Source organism: Molossus molossus, unplaced genomic scaffold (assembly GCF_014108415.1).
Source record: "Molossus molossus isolate mMolMol1 unplaced genomic scaffold, mMolMol1.p scaffold_m16_p_16, whole genome shotgun sequence".
Classification (NCBI taxonomy): Eukaryota; Metazoa; Chordata; class Mammalia; order Chiroptera; family Molossidae; genus Molossus; species Molossus molossus.
In genome coordinates this window covers 23,409,100-23,426,204 of record NW_023425351.1, presented here as the reverse complement: position 1 = coordinate 23,426,204, position 17,105 = coordinate 23,409,100, and the positions used below count along the sequence as shown (strand labels likewise).

At 36.4% G+C, this 17,105-nt stretch overlaps 1 protein-coding gene across 1 annotated transcript in view; it reads right to left on the bottom strand.

Moving 5' to 3' along the window:
• DNAJC5B (DnaJ heat shock protein family (Hsp40) member C5 beta) overlaps window positions 1-17,105 on the bottom strand; it is a 95,585-nt gene that overhangs the window by 1,108 nt on the left and 77,372 nt on the right. The window contains exon 5 of the mRNA XM_036264173.1: window positions 14,093-14,264. Within this exon, the coding sequence (XP_036120066.1) occupies window positions 14,093-14,264 (172 nt within the window). The remainder of the gene's footprint in view (window positions 1-14,092; window positions 14,265-17,105) is intronic.

Below are 17,105 nucleotides of genomic sequence, written 5' to 3'. Positions count from 1 at the left end.
GACCCAGAAAGACTTTATTTATTTATTTATTTTATTTTTTTGTTCAGGTAGAGTGGGAGGGAGAGAGAGAGAGAGAGAAACATAGACGTGAAAGGGACACATCAAGCGGCTGCCACCCGCATGACCAACCAGGGCCCAGAACAAACTGCAACCAAGGTACATGCCCTTAGCGGGAACCGAACCTGGGTCTCTCTGGACTGCAGGCCAATGCTCTAACCGCTGAGCCAAACCAGCCAGGGCAGACCCAGAAAGACTTTAAATCCTGCACTTACCAGACACAGAATATTTAAAAAATAGATTTGTGTTTTAAATGATAAAATTAAATTTGAAATTAATAAAAATAACTTCTAGTGATTAAAACATCTGAAATTTTTAAAACTTGATGAATGGGTTTAACAGATAAAGAAAGCATTAGCAAAACGGAAGATGTCTGAGGAGATCAATCATAATGTGACACAGAGAAACAAATAAGCAAAATATAAACAAGGTTAAAAGACATGAAGAATAGAATGATAGCCCTGGCCAGTTGGGCTCAGCGGTTGGAGCATCGGCCTGCGGTACAGAGAGACCTGGGTTCGGTTCCTGCTAAGGGCACGTACCTCGGTGCAGTTTGTCCCTGGCCCTGGTTGGTCGTGCGAGTGGCAGCCTCTCGATGTGTCCCTTCACATCGATGTTTCTCTCTCTCTCTCTCTTCCTCCCGCTCTATCTGAACAAAAAATGGAAAAATGTCCTCGGGTGAGGATGAAAAAAAAGAATAGAATGATAAGGTCTAACTTATATCTAATAATACTTTTATAAAGAAATAAAGAGTAGAGGCAATATTGAAAGATTTAATGGCTGAGAATTTCCTAGAATTGATGAAAGACTTCAATCCACAGATTTAAGAACTAGCCAGGATAAATGAAAGAGAAACTCATTTTAAAGACATCTTGGTGACATTGAAGAACACCAAAGACAATGATTTTAAAAGGAATCTCATTTTGCAATAGCAAATATGGAAGATAGAAAACTATGGCATTATATTTTCAATATGCTAAAAGAAGATATCTATCAATCTAAATTTGTTACCAAACCCTCTTATTGTTACATTCCTTTTTTTTTAAGCATGATATATGGGTATTTTCAGACAATAAAAACAGAAATAGTGCCACCAGCAGACTCAATTTAAAAGAATGTAATTCAGGCAGAAAGAAAGTGTTACCATATGGAAAATTTATGCTGTAAAAAGGAATGGTTAGTAGAGAAAATGGTAGATATGTGAATAAAACTAAATTATTATTGACTATGTACACCAATAATAATTCATGAGGCTTAAAATTAAGATAATACTAGAATACAATAATAGTGTATAAATCAGAATGAAGGTGAACAGAGTTAAAGTATTATAAAGTTCTGATGTTCAAGAGGGGGTAAAGATAAGAATTAACTTTAAACTTTAATAACTTATTTATGCTCAATAAATATAAAAGGTATCCCTAAAAGAATGAACAGAGAATATAATTTCCAAACTAGAGGAGAGAAAAACATATTCTATCAATACAAAAGAAAGAAAAAAAAGGGAAGAAAAGAGAAACAGAAAAAATAGTAAATTTAAGGTGATAATTATAATAATGAAATAATAAGAGAAAGCATATATATAATACCTATTATGTGCCCAACACTGTTCTCAGCACTTTATATACATTGACTCACTTAATAACAGCACTGAAAGGTAGGATTGTTATTATAGCTATTTTGCACTAAAGGAAACTGAAGCATAGAGTATTTTAAGTAACCAGACTTAGTTACACAGGTAGTAATAGAACTGGTATTCAAACCCAAGCAGTATTTCTTAGTTTGTTCTCTTAAAGACTGTGCTATACTGTCTCTCAAAAAAAGAGTAAGTTAGTATTAATAATCAAAAATATATCATTAATTCTAATAAATGTGGACTTAAGACTGTTTAAAAGAAAAATATTGTTGGACTGAATAAATCCCTTCAGTTTTATGTTGTTTACAAGACACATCAAAGAACATAAAGATAAAAAGAGTTGAGAATTAAAGGATGAAAACATTTACCATAGAAATACTAACAAAAAGAAAGCTAATTCTAAATATATTTTATCAGACAAAATAAAAATATGAGACAAAAAACATTGCCTGCTGTAGAGGATAACTACATAACAAAATGTTCAATTCACCAAGTAGCTATACTAATTCTAAACTTATATACATTAATAACATAGCTTCAAAATATATAAAGCAAAAATTGATAGAACTTTAAAAGAAATAGAAAAATTTATTATCACAGTGGAAGACTTGAATGTTTCTCTCAGTAACTGACTAATGAAGCAAAAAAAAAAAAATCTTTACAGATATAAAGAATTTGAAAAGTGTAATGTTGTTAACTGAATTGTGTCTGCCCTCCCCCCACCAAAAAATTTACATGTTGAAGTTCTAAACATCAGTACCTCAGAATGTGACCATATTTGGAAATTTTACTCTTCTGAAATAAAAAACTTTCCTTTTTATTGATTCTCTTGTATATTTGTTTCTACTTAATTATTTTCTTCATTATTTCTCTTAATTTATTATGTTGTTAATTTTCTAACTTTTACTTTTTATACTTCCAAATCTCTGGTGAGAATGACTAAAACAAGGAAAGCAGAAATAACCAATATAAGGAATAAAAAATGGGACAGTAATATATATAGATCCTATAGATGTGTGGGGGGTGTGCAGGAGGCAGCCAATCGATGTGTCTCTCTCACAAAGATATTTTTTTCTATCTCTCTCTCCCTTTCTCTCTTAAAAAAAAAAAAAAAGGATATCACATTTGTGGTTACCAGATGGGGAGTGGGGAAGCGAAATTGAAATTGGATGAAGGTGGTAAAAAGGTTTATAAAGGTCTAGTTATAAGGTAAGTAAGTACAGGGGATATAATGTACAACATGATAGCTATAGCTAACATTGCTGTGTAGTGTATTTGAAAGTTGCTGAGAGTAAATCCTAAAAGTTCTCATCACAAGGGACATTTTTTTTCTTTTTTGGAGTATCTATATGAGATGATGGGTGTTAACTTATTGTGGTAATTCTTTATATATATATATATCTATATAGATAGATATAGATATAGATATATACACACATATATACATATATACATATATATGTGTGTATGTATCTATTATGCTGTCCACCTTAAACTTATCTAGTGCTGTATGTGAATTATGATTACAAATGATTTAAGATAACAGTTACCCCTGGAGAGGAAAAAGCAAACAAAGAACTTAAAAGGTAATGGCAATATTCTTTTTCTGAAAGGTAGAAATTCAAGTTATAATATTTGTTTGTGTGTATTTTAATGTTTAACAAAAACAATAACATAAAGTAGTTAAGTGTCCAAAAAACCTCAGCCAGTAACTAATATAGTTGGGGCTTAAAATGGGGCTGTCTGACTCCAAAGCTCTCTGTGTACTGCTTTCAGGGTAGCTGGCATAAAAGGCAATCAATTTTCCCATTTTTCCACACTTTGTGAATATTGATACCTAAATAGAGCTTGTGGTATCCTTCGCTCCCTGCCATGGGTGGATTTGCAGGGAACAAAGAACCGTCTTCTTTTCTAAAGGAAGGGGGGTATTTAGTTTTTTTCTCTTGTCAAATTTTGGTCTACCCCTCTCCTCTACGATTTATATATATATATATAATTATATATATATATATATATATATATATATATATATATATATATAAATTGAGGTGAGATTCATGTTACATAAAATTAACCATTTTAAAGTGAACAATTTAGTAGATTTAACACATTTAGAATGTACTAAATGTGTAATTCACTAGTTGCAAAACACTACCCCCAAAAGGAAACCCAGTCACCGTTATGCGACTGTTCCCTGTTTCTCCCTTCCCCCAAGGCCCTGGCAACCACCAATTTGTTTTCTGCCTCTATGGTTTTACCTATTCTGGACATTTTATATAAATGGAGTCATACAATATTTGTCTTTTTGTGTCTGACTTCTTTCACTTAGCGTCATATTTTTAGATTCTTCCACACAGTAGCATGTATCAGTATTTCATTCCTTTTTTAGGGCTGAATACTATTTCACCTCTCTTCTACTTCTTTGCACTTTTCTCTTTATAGCCTTCTGGGTTTCTCTCAACTCCGTTCTCCACTTCCTAGTTAAATCCTACCACTCTTCTTCTTTTTTTTTTTTAATCCTCACCCGAGAACATTTTTCCATTTTTATTCAGATAGAATGGGAGGAAGAGAGAGGAAGAGAGAGAGAAACATCGATGTGAAAGAGACACATCGAGTGGCCACCACTCTCACAACCCAACCAGGGCCGGGGATAAACTGCAGCCAAGGTACATGCCCTTAGCGGGAACCAAACCCTGGTCTCTGTGGACCGCAGGACGATGCTCTAACTGCTGAGCCAAACCGGCCAGGGCAAATCCTACCACTCTTGCTCTTCTCTGGCAAACTGTCCAGAATTCCAACTGCTTTCCATCTACCACATTTCACTTGGATGGTATGGGCCTTTGTCTGAGCATAGTTCAGTTTGGAGTTATTTGCAAATATGATCTCTGCACAACTTCTGCTTCATTCAATTCCTTGTTAAAACTTTTCAAAAGAACAGCCCAGTGTGACTATACCTGCCTTGTTTGACATTGAGAGCACCATTCACCATCTTATCCACAGAACATTGGGAGATACTGTGCCATATGCTTTACTGACATCAAGATTCATCCCTTCTAAGGTTCTCCATCCCCATAATCCCCTACCCCTTAACTCTTCCTCATTCTTTAAGTCTTCAGCTTTAAATGTCATTTCTTCCAGGCCAGGGCCCCTAGTGTTCACTATGACAGCTCCAGTGCTCCTCCTTTGGTGGGCTTATTACACCTGTAAATTAACTAACTCTGTGTGTGATTATTTGTTGAATATATTTCTCTGCTGGATTGGAAGATCCAAGATGGCAGGCACCTTGTCTTTTCTCTAGCCCTTAGCATAGTGTCAGGCAAATACTAAGTGCTCAATTAATGTTTGCTATTGAAAAACTGTCTCGATAAACCTATCTAGTCAATTTGCTCTCTGAACCTTGGCAGCCAAAAATTCAAGAAACTTCAGGTCCATTTTGAGCTGCTTCTGAGGTAACATTCTGAGCTGAGTCACTCGTCCTGCTCCCATGGCCCAGGACCTTGATGATGCTTACTTTGTATTTCCATATTAAGAAACAGTAAAGGGCTTTGGACTAGTTGTAAGAATTATTCTTAGAAATCAGTTCCTTTTGATTGGGGAAAAGGGGAAAGGTAGGGGAGTGGGGATTAGTGAAAAGGAGTATGATTTTAATATCTTCCTTGGTGACCTTTTTCTGGTCTGTAAAGTGTGATGAATGCCGAACAACAAATGTAGTAAATGTCTCAATATCTTGACCAAGAGCAAGAGTCTAATTACAAGCCATATGGCCTCTTCAGTTCAGTGGCTGAGAATTTATTTGGGTTTCATCCAGGTGAGTAGCAGAAATTGTTAAGCAATCAAACGATTTTTCTGTGCATCTCACATTTTTAGATCCAAGGTCAACACTATAAAATCTCCTCCTTTAGATAATTTATTCCCTCCTTTTCTTTGTCCTTTAAACAATTGGGGAAATCATGACTCCACAAGAAATTTTTTGGGTTTAACTTGGAGTTTTCAATCTATTGCTTTTAGCTTGGGGGCAGGGGGAAGAACTAAATTTATCTCTTGTATTTTTGGTTTGCTGTGTCAGAGTTTCAGAGATAACTAGTTTCCATTTATGCTCTTGTCTCTGTACTTTCTCTCTTCTCTCTCTCTCTCTCTTTCTCTCTCTCCATCTCCCTCTCCCTCTCCCTCTCTCTCTCCATCTCCCTCACCCTCTCTCTCTCTCTGTGTCCCTCCCTTTCTCTCTCTTTCACACACACACACACACACACACACACACACACACACACTCCCAGGAAATGGGGTTCTATATCAAGATGGTCTGTAAAGCCTTCTTGGCTAGTAGAATTCTGATGTTATTGTTGCCTTCCACTAACACAGAAGTATAGGGTCTAAATGAACTTGTTTAATTATAGTACTCAAAATTTCACAAAGTGAAACTTCTAATTTGTGAATATTTGAAGGGAACGGGAGTTACCTTTATCCTTCAAGTTTCCAAGACAAAAAAGGAAGGATGGGCTCTACCCCCCCTCCCTCAAGATACTCTCTCTCATATTTGTTCCTGAGTGATTCATAAGAATAACAGAACTTGCCTGTGTTCCTAGGATTCCACTGGGCATACATTTTTATTTTGAGATAGAGATGGGATCCAGTTTTCAAGTTATATAGTTTCCAATGAATATTGAAGATGCCACTGTCTTGAACGTTCCCTCTTTATTTCTTAAGGATAAAAGCTGGATTACACTCTTTCACGTAGTTGAGACACAATAACCTAAGCAAATCCCTCCTCTCTACTACCAAATTCCACTCTGTACCATTACTCTCAAATAGAAACTGGTACCATGTAACAGCATCAAAAGGTATCTTAGGCTTTAGCTAGTGTCAAGGAGTAGGCATGTTTGAAATAGGCACATAATAAAAAATATCCAAGAAAAATCATAAGCTTTAGATAGAAAACTAGAATTATTAAACTATCTCAAGGCATGTGAAAACATTACTAATAGTTCTTTTCAATTTAAAAAATTGTTAAAAGGTTTGATTTGACATTTCAAATTTGAATTTTCATAAATTAAGAGATATCGACAGTGTCCTATAACATGGAATTCTTAAATGTAGAATTTGAGGTGTCATTTAATTCAAATCAGAAATATATTTCTCTAGTTAGCTTCTGTTATTAGTCTATTATTTTATTAGTCTTTTTTGTTAGTCTAGGCATAAGGAAACAATAAAGTATTAAGCAGATATAACTTTTATTCTGGAGAGGGGATTATCTCATATTAGTTTTATTATAGTTTGTATCTTGGCATTTCTGGAAAGTCAGAGAAAATAATATAAGAAAGAAATGCTAACCATACTTCTTAAAAAAATCAATACTCATATATAAAAAATAAATTTCCAGTTGTAATCTTTGTATACTGGCCAAATTTCTAAGCACAGTATAATCTGTAGTATAGCATTTAGATGGATAATAATGTAAAACTCTTGCTCCACCCACTCCTCCCCACCACACTCTTTTATCTCAACTAGCTTTCCTTTTCCCTAACAGCAGAGTACTCTGCTCTGGAGGCATTTTTCTTTATTCCTTACCAGTAAGTATCAAGTTTGAAATCTAGATATATAGGGATATATATATATACATATATATATGAAAATATTCTAACATTATTGACTACATAATTTGCAAAACTAACTGCAAAATGAAAATGTAGTATGCCTGATTCAAAAGCTAAGGTTTTCAAAATGGTGACAGAAGAGCAATAAACCAAGTGAGTGTTGGAGATCTTAGCCAGTGTAATAGGACCAGAAAAAGAAATAAAAAGCATATATATTGGAACAGAAGAAATAAGGCTCTCTACTTGAAGATGAAATGTTGTTTACATAAAAAATCCCAAGGAGCCCTGGCCAGTTTGGCTCAGCAGTTAGAGCGTCAGCCCACAGACCAGAGAGGCCTGGGTTCAGTTCCCCCTAAAGGCACATAATTCAGTTTCAGTTTGTCCGGGAACCCAGTTGGGGTTGTGTGGGTGGCAACCAGTCGATGTCTCTCTCTCGCATGGATGTTTCTCTTTCTCTCTCTTCCTCCCTTTCTCCCTCCCACTCTATCTGAAGAGAAATGCAAAAATGTCCTCGGGTGAGGATTTTTAAAAAAGGAAATCACACAAATGCAAATTAATAAGTGAGCTTAACAAGACTACAGAATACAAAATCAGCACACAAAAATAATTGTAAATACTTGTGATGAATGACTGAAAACCAAAATTTAAAATGAATGCCATTTATAGTAGCTCCCTCCAAAATGAAATACTTAGATATCCATATCTCACAAAATATTTATCAGTTCTATATACTGAAAACTACAAAATGCTCATAACAGAAATCATATGAAACCTAAATAAGTGGAGACCCATACCATGTTGGTGGATTGGAAGATTCAACATAGTAAAGATATCAATTTCAATTTTTTTCCAAATTAAGCTACAAATTTAATGCAATACTAATAAAAATATCAGTATTTTTTTGTCAATTTAGACAACCTGATACTAAAACTGATTTTATATGGAAAGTCAAAGAAACTAAAGTAGCCAAAACAATGTTGAAAAAGAATAAAGTTGGAGAAATAATACTAGCTATTTTAAGACTTATTCTAAAGCTGCAGAAAGTAAGACAGTATGTTATTGGTGAAGGGATAGACACATAGATCAATGGAACGAAGTAGAGAGTCCATAAGTAGACCCATAGAAATATAGCCAACTGATTTCTGACAAAGATGCAAAGACAATTCAGTGGAGAAAGGATAATCTTTTCAGCAAATGATGTTGGAATAAACTCTACATGAAAAAAAATGTCTGCACCTAAACCTCACATCTTATACAAAAGTGAACTCAAAATGGGTATAGATCTAAATGTTAAACATAAAACTTTTAGAATGTATAGGAGAAAATCTTCATAATGTAGGTTTAGGCTCAGCATATTTCACAGATCTAGAATAGATACTCCAAAAGTTTATATGGCATAAAAAAAACAAATAGCCACAGCAATCCTGAATAAGATGAAGAAAGTTGGAGGGATCACAATACCAGATATCAGGTTATACTACAAAGCCATTGTAGTCAAAACAGCCTAGTACTGGGCACAAGAACGGGCATATAGATCAATGGAACAAAACAAAGAACCCAGAAATCAACCCAAGACATTATGCTTAATTAATATTTGACAAAGGAGGCAAGAGCATAAAATGTAGTAAAGGCAGTCTCTTCAATAGTGTTTGGAAAATTGAACAGGTACATGCAGAAAAAAATGAAACTAGACCACCAATTTATACCACACACAAGAATAAGCTCAAAATGAATTAAAGAATTAAATGTAACTCATAAAACCATAAAAATCCTAGAAGAAAATGCAGGCAGCAAAATCTCAGACATCACACATAGCAGAATTTTTACCAATACATCACCTAGGGCAAGAGAAACAAAGAAAAAAATAATAAATGGGACTACATCAAACTAACTGCACAGCAAAAGAAACCAGCATCAAATTGGAAAGGGAACTCACTGAGTGGGAGAACATATTTACCAATGATACCTTGGATAAGGGCTTAATTTCCAAAATACATAAAGTGCTCATGCAACTCAAAAAAGGGAAGACAATCCAATTAAAAGATGGGCACAGGAACTGAAAAGACACTTCTCCAAAGAGGACATACAAATGGCCAAGAGACATATGAAAAATTGCTCATCACTAATCATCAGAGAGATTCAAGTTAAAAGGACTATGAGGTATCACCTTACACCTGCCAGAATGGCTGCCATCAACAAATCATCAAACAAGTGCTGGTGAGGGTGTGGAGAAAAGGGATCTCTAGTACACTGGTGGTGGGAATGCAGACTGGTGCAGCCACTATGGAAAACAGCATGGTTTTTCCTTAAAAAATTAAAAATGGAACTGCCATTTGACCCACTGATTCCACTTCTAGTAATATATCTTAAGAAGCCTGAAACACCAATCAGAAAGAATATATGCACCCCTATGTTCACAACAGCACTATTACAATCGCTAAGATCTGGAAACAGCCCAAGTGTCCATCAATAGATGAGTGGATAAAAAAGCTTTGGTACATTTACACAATAGAATACGACACAGCTGTAAGAAAGAAGGACCTCTTACTCTTTGAGATGACATGATGAGGGACCTGGAGAGTATTATGCTATGCAAAATAAGCCAGTCAGAGAAAGACAAGTATTATATGATCTGACTTATTTGTGGAATCTAATAAACAAATTAAACTGATGAACAAAATAGATCCAGAGACATGGAAGTAGGGAACAGACTGACAAACCTCAGAGGGAAGGGGGGTGGGGGCGGGAAGAGATAAACCAAAGAACTTATATGCTTATATGCACAACCAATGTACAGACAACAGTGTAGTGACAATGATATAGGGGTGGGAGAAGGGAGAAGGGTGTCATTGAGGTAAAAAAGGAGGGACATTTATAATATTTTCAACGATAAAGATAACATTTTAAAAAAGAAACATTTTTAAAAGCACAATCCATTAAAAATTAATAAATTTTTCATCAAAATTTTTGCTCTGCAAAGCAACAGCAAAAAGAAAACCTCAATAATGTAGCCATAACATTTTTTTAAAACAAACAGAACCCCATAAATAGTTACACAAAATTTTTTTACAGTTGTTATCCTTGAGGAGCTGGTACCAAGAGGTTTATGTAAACTTGCCTTTTTTGACTCTGTACCCTCCCATGGTGGTTAAATTTTTATGAGTATGTCTTACTTTTCATACAAGCTCCCAAACTTCCTCACCATTAGTAGCTTACAAATGAGGTTGGGCAGCAGTATGCTAGAAAGTTGTGCAGAGTTGGATCCCTTTCAACTCCAAAATTTTAGGATATTATGTAGATCCAATATAGGATAATTAAAAATTCCCTCAGTAAGAAATGTGTGCCATATTTTATTTAATTTCAGAATCACTGCAATAAAATACTCAAAGCTCCAATGTCTCACAAGTGCCTTCTAATAGACTTAAGTCTTTATGGTGCTTGTCATTTGTCATGAGTAACCTGACATCCAAGTGACTAGTAGCCACTTTTAAGTGTATTTTCTTAAACAACTTTAAGTGGTCTTCTTTTGCAGAACAGAAGAGAACACAGTCCATTAATAGTATCAGAGTCCAGAAAGCATAGTCTTCACATGAACTCTGCCTTTTTATCCTTACAAGCCTTAATGTGCACTAATTTTACCAGTAAACTACAACTACATTAAGTCTCTGAATTAGTGGAGTAAAAGTCTGAAACTAATGCACCTAACTTCAAACAAGGCAAAACTTCTCATAATGAAATGTTAGACTGAGGAGCAGTGGTGGTGGATTTACTGCACAGTTCATGGAATTTAAGCTTCAGGGAACTTTGTCTGTGACCGTTCCAAGGGTCTTTGGGGACCCTAGAAATGTGTACACATTTTTGTAGATTTGCAAAAGTAAGATATTTTACCGTAACCAAACCCTGTCTCTTTCCACTTTACTTTTCCTCCATGATGCTTTTCTTCTTGATGAGTGGCAACAGAAGGGCCATAGACATTTTAGAGATTCAGTTAAGGGGAAATAAAGTTAGGGAGAGGTTTTCCTTGAGTTTAGTGGGATATGTTTTTGTGGTTTGCAGCAACTCTGTGTATAATTATTGGTGGCCATACAGGCATCGGAATGGCTGTAGGGATAATTCTGTAGCTCACTATGCCAACTCACTTGCTGAGGGGGCATAAAGACCCACACCAGAGGTGGGTCACACAATATGAACGTGTCAGTGGGCTCTGATCGTGGCAGAACTGGGTGATTGGGGGGAAACAAGGTTTGAAATGTGCAGAGTCAGAAAATGATGTGTGGAAATTTTTTCCAAATTTTACGTGTTATATATTAAGCAGATTAATTTTTGCAAATTTGACATCAATCCCTATAAATTTAGACAATATTATCAGTAATAAGTTATAAAACTGAAACTTTTCTAATCTGCCAATTATAAAAAACAAATTTGATCAAACATGCTAGAGAAAAGACAGAATTATTTTTCTATTCTTCTTATAGAAAATGAGATTATAAAATTATAGTTAAATGAGGAGGCAAACAAAGAATATGCACCAAGAAAGCCCAGGGTAAAAGTATTCTAGAGATGTGCCAGGCAGTTAATTAAACTATTGCTAGTTTTCTAGATTTTCTGATATTTATGTTAGTTGTCAGTTTTTAAGCTTTGCAATTTGTTATGATTTCTTCTTCCCATCTAAAATATTCACTTTCTGATTCAATTTTGCATTTGTAATTTTATGTTTTGTTTTTTTTTTTCTTTAAAAGGACTGCCCAAATTGTATAATTTTCTGGCCCTACAAAACCTGGATTAACTCTGTTTAGTAGCTTTTAAATATTTAGGAATGGAATAAAGCTTTTTCCTCTTGGTTAAGTCTTCTTAGTAACACAGTCCAAAGGGATCATGATTTACTTACTTAGTCTAGAATCTGACCTCTGCAATGGAATTGGTAGCTCTGGGGGATTCAGAACTGAGAACAGTGAGTAGCACAGAGATTTATCACCAGTCACCCTGCAGGAAGGAAACCTGGGTGGAATTTGGCACCAAGGATGAATTTCTGTTCCAGAAAGAAATCTGCAAAGAAGGTCTGCTGAAATGACCTGGTGGAACTTTGATCTAATTTAAAAGAAGAAAGACTTTGGGGCTTTTCAGAGAAGTGTGCACACTGGATTTGTGATATCTAGCTTCAACGCACCTAGTTTTGGTGTCCACAGTATAAAAGACAAGTTAAGATAAGGTTGTTAACAGTGGATGACGATAACAATGCTCTCCTTCCTATCCTCCGTCAGTGACTGAGTACTGGACAGGATTGATGAATGTTATAGGAGATCCTATGAACAATGGGGCCAGAGACCTCTGACATGATCTTTCAAAAGTTTATCTTCCTCACAAGAGCAGATGGGATTAATACACTGGGCTCATCATTCTTAAACAAGCTATGCCAAGGTCACTGGCCCTTCTCTGAAGAGGAGTTTGCATATATGTATCTCTTTTTAACCCATTTATGAGTAATACTGCTTGTTTGCTCATTTTTATATTTATGCCCCTATTAAAAGACTTGTCCTTTTATATCCCAAATAAGGCAAAATAAATTTATAATTGCATTTCACCATGGGTCTATAATCTGGCTCCAGGAATAGTAATAAAAAATTGTATGTATGACCCTCCTGTTTACTCGACTGGCCACCCAGTGGTCCCTGTAGGAAGGGGTCACAGATTATAGAAATATCCCTTCTGTCCACTCTGACACCCCAATCCTAAAATGGTGTGAGACTAAGAATGATTCACATGATTGAAGACTCCTTCCTTTAAGCTGGAGTCAGGGTGGGTAATAACTGGATACTACTTAGCATCACGTGATTGGGAATAAAAGATCCGTGCAAGCCTTTTAAAGCAGTCTGCTGCTTGATTTCATGGACTTTCTGTTTCATTGTGATGCAAGGAATCAGAGTATGGTACAGTCCAAAGAAGTACACCATCCCTAATTTCAGCAGTTCTGACAACACTGGTCCACTGTCTGAATTACCAAAGAATTCTCTTATTTGGCTGATCAGGGTTTATTGTGACTAGTGATAAAGTCTGTAATTCAGAATAATGATGTATTTTGTAAGAGAAAATGACAGTAAGTTTATGGCTACAAGACAGAGGACAATGGCAGGTTTGATTCCTGCTTATTTAAACAAAGGCATTTTTCAGAGAATATGAAATATTCCTGGTGTTGTGAATGCTATGAGATTTTATCATTTGCTACATTTATTCTTTATCATTTCTGGGCAGAATGAACTTGAAGAATCAAGTAATATATCATGGCTATGCATATACATAGATAGACATGTGGGTGTGGTTTAGCAAAGCAAATAGTCCTATTTATATAGGACAATATTCTGATGCTGGTTTGAGGCTAGTTCTAAATGTGTAGATTTGGAAGGAAGTTACATTTCCAGGGAAGAAAGACTATGCTCCCCCAATTCTATCCAAAACTCATTATCAAATAATCAAAAAGAAGAAAAGTGAAGGGTTGCTGGCTTTATTTGATGTCCATTCCCTTCAATTTGAGTAGAAATCCTAAAGTAACAGGCTGAAATGCTCTTCCTGGGAGAAATTTCTACCTTGGTTCTCCTACCCCTTGGCACTTCCAAACCTTCCTGAACCCAGAGCTCACACTCTTGTAATGAGACCATTACAAGAATATGTACTAGCTTTGCATATTGTACTAGATCAGCATATTTTGTGAGTTGATGGATTTCTCTCACTTTGGTGATAACCATCACCATGGGACCTAGTGCTTGGCCAGGCCTATGAAGGAACACCCACTACCTCTGCTCTCATCTTACTCCACCTTTTTCCATGTCAGTCTTGATCTGCTCCTCGAGATCCTCTGGGGACACATAGAAGTCCTCTTCTGGCATTGATGATTTGGGCCGGCAGTGTCCACAGCAGCAGTTGCAACAACAGCACAGACAGCAACAAAAATAGCAGCCGGTCAAGAGGCCAATAATGACGAACAGGGTCTAGGCAAAGCAAAACAGGGGTGAGGGGTAGTGGGGTGTGGGAGGCCCTCAGAAATCAGGTATGTGCCCATGTACCTCCAGAGACCTAAAGATATCACACCCTCATCCTATTGCATGCAATCTTTTTAGTTTCCTTGGAAACAAATTCCACAAAGTTTTGCCTACCTAGCAAGTTAAACCCAGAAAAAATGATTTGTAGCCAAAACAATGATGTATGACGTTTTCTTCTTTATTCTTAAGCTATCGTGATCATTATTAAGATTAAAGCAAACAAAACAACATGCCAAACAACCAACAAGCAAAACTCTACAGGTCTCATGATCTAACCAAGGGGACAGAATCATTCTCACCAAAGGAGCTGTTGATAGCTCACCTCTCCCCCACCCACATTCCTCTTAGTCACCAAGTCCTGCAGAGTCTCTCTCTTCCATATCTCTTGCACTCTCCTGGCTAGTAGGGTTTTACAACAGATCCTGTTATCTCTGCTCTGAACATTTCAGTGACCTCGTAACTGGCCTCCCTGCCGCCACTCTTGCCTCCTAATCCACCACATGTGTCGCTGCTGGAGCTTCCTGAAATGTATGTTCTCTTGACTGTGCAGCTACTCTGCTGCCTCTTAGATAAGGCTGGAGCTCCTTATTATGGGCATCTGGCCTCTGCCAAGCCCTCCCCTACACCAGCCGACCCTTTTCCTGCTTCTGCCATAGCTTTACTCTATGGATTCATCAGCCTAGACGTGCTTCTGCCCAGCTCCCCAGCCATCTTACAAATACCCACTTCATGTTTAAGAATCATCTAAAGGTCCTCTCCCTGAAGTCTTTTCTGATCTCCCTTTCCTTCTTCTGTGCCCCAGCTGTACCCCATACAAAATTCTACCACTGTACTTTATTTGTTGACACTTTAGGACATTTGTCAGTTTATAGACCTGTCTCAGACTAGGAGATTCTTGAAGGCTAGAGCTATATGTTAGTCATCTTTCAATCCCTCCTACCTAAGGTTTAGTGCCTGGCATGTGGCAGACACTTATTAAATACCTGTTGAATTAATGTATAAAGTAATAGATAAGCAAATGGCACGTCCCTTTTAATGAATAGCACCAGGATTCCCCCCTAAGCATATACGTTTGTTCACTAAGTTTGCCATAGCTAAAGAGTAAAAGAAACTCTCCCAACTCCCCAATTTGAGGTTAAAATAAGCATTTTTGTTAACTGAGCAAAATAAATTTATGATTTTATTTAAAATGTTATTTGAAATAGAAGGGAAGTAGTTAATACATCTTTGAATCAGGATGCAGATTTTATCTAATAAAAGGAACAAAGGGGATAAAGATCACTGAATGTATCTTCAGTTCTTCAGTGACTTAAGGTGGAATTGTTTACGTTGATGAACCTTGCCTGCCCCATTCCAGCTTCCCAGCCCAGGACTATGTCTATCTGACTGGCCCCAGTTTGGGGCGGAGCCTACGGGTGGCTTGGAGTGAGGGAGCTTTAGTCACACCCTCATACCTACAATCTTTTTGCTCTGAATACTCTACATTTTCATAGATTTAGGTAAATTACTCTGAAAGCAAAACTGCAACACCCCCCTCCCAACTGCCTCTAAGACCCTCCTGCTCAGTATTCCTGAGTCATTGCCCCAAGTTCCTCCTTTCTTTACCCACTTTTGTCCTGTGCAAATTTTTACTATGAAATTCCCCAGATTTTTCTCTTGTCTGAAAATTTTCTTTAAATCATATACTGTTGTGTTCTTTAGTTGTTCCAACTAAATGGTTTTTGTCTGCTGCAGAAATAACCTTGTCTTATATCCCTTTCAGTGCTGAGCACAGTACTAGGTGCAAGCAGATGTCCAATATTTTTAAATACATATTTCCAGTGGTACAGATTCATTCATACAATGCATACTTAATACATGACCACTACACACCTGGACATTGTAGTGGGCACTGTGTAGTTAGGCTTTGGCACCAGCAGAACGGGAAAGTAGAATTTTTTGTAGCCTTACTTTTAAAGAGCCACATCAGAAATTACTTTATATACCTCTTACACTACTGGACATCTGCTTGTCTATGAATTTTGGTCAATTTTGTCCACTTCCTGAGCAAAGAAACCTATTCTCACTTTTATGCAGATGGCCCCAATATGCAATCAGGGGCTAGTGTGCAAATAATTTAGAACTCCAGATGGACCTTCCTGTGGAAAAAGTGTCATGTCTGAAGGTTAGGTTCCCAGGCAAGCCCACAAAAAGCCCATATTGTTATATGAATGTTCAATCTATCATCAGAAATGACATTGTCAGCATATACACTCTCATTCCAAGTTCCAGATCTGCCTGGCAGGAATTTGTTTTCCTCCCAAGTCTTCAACAATAGAGAAAGGGGTTTTCAGGGGGAATCCTGATTATCCTCAAGAAAAGGAATTATGGGGACTGCGGAAGACAATTGAGGCTTTAAATTGTAGCCTCTCCCCATGCTTATGTACAAAAACATATTTTTTTCTCTTCCTGCATATATACAACACTTCAATTTAGCAAGTTTATTTTAATGGAAGAAAATAGCAATCAGAATACTACAGAACATGAAATCTGCCTTTTTGGAGATCAGCAGTTTTTTAAATTATTAATTACAACTCATGAATGTGAGTTCATCTGGTTTCACAAAATGTGTGAACTATTCACATGTATGAACTATTCATATGTGAATTGTCCAAATATATGCTAGTGGGCTATATGTATGGTTCACATGCAAATACATTTTTATCAGAAAATAAGGATATTAAAACTCATAAATATAAAGCCATGACCAAACATACATGTTCTAGGGATTCTTAGGGAACCACACAAAAT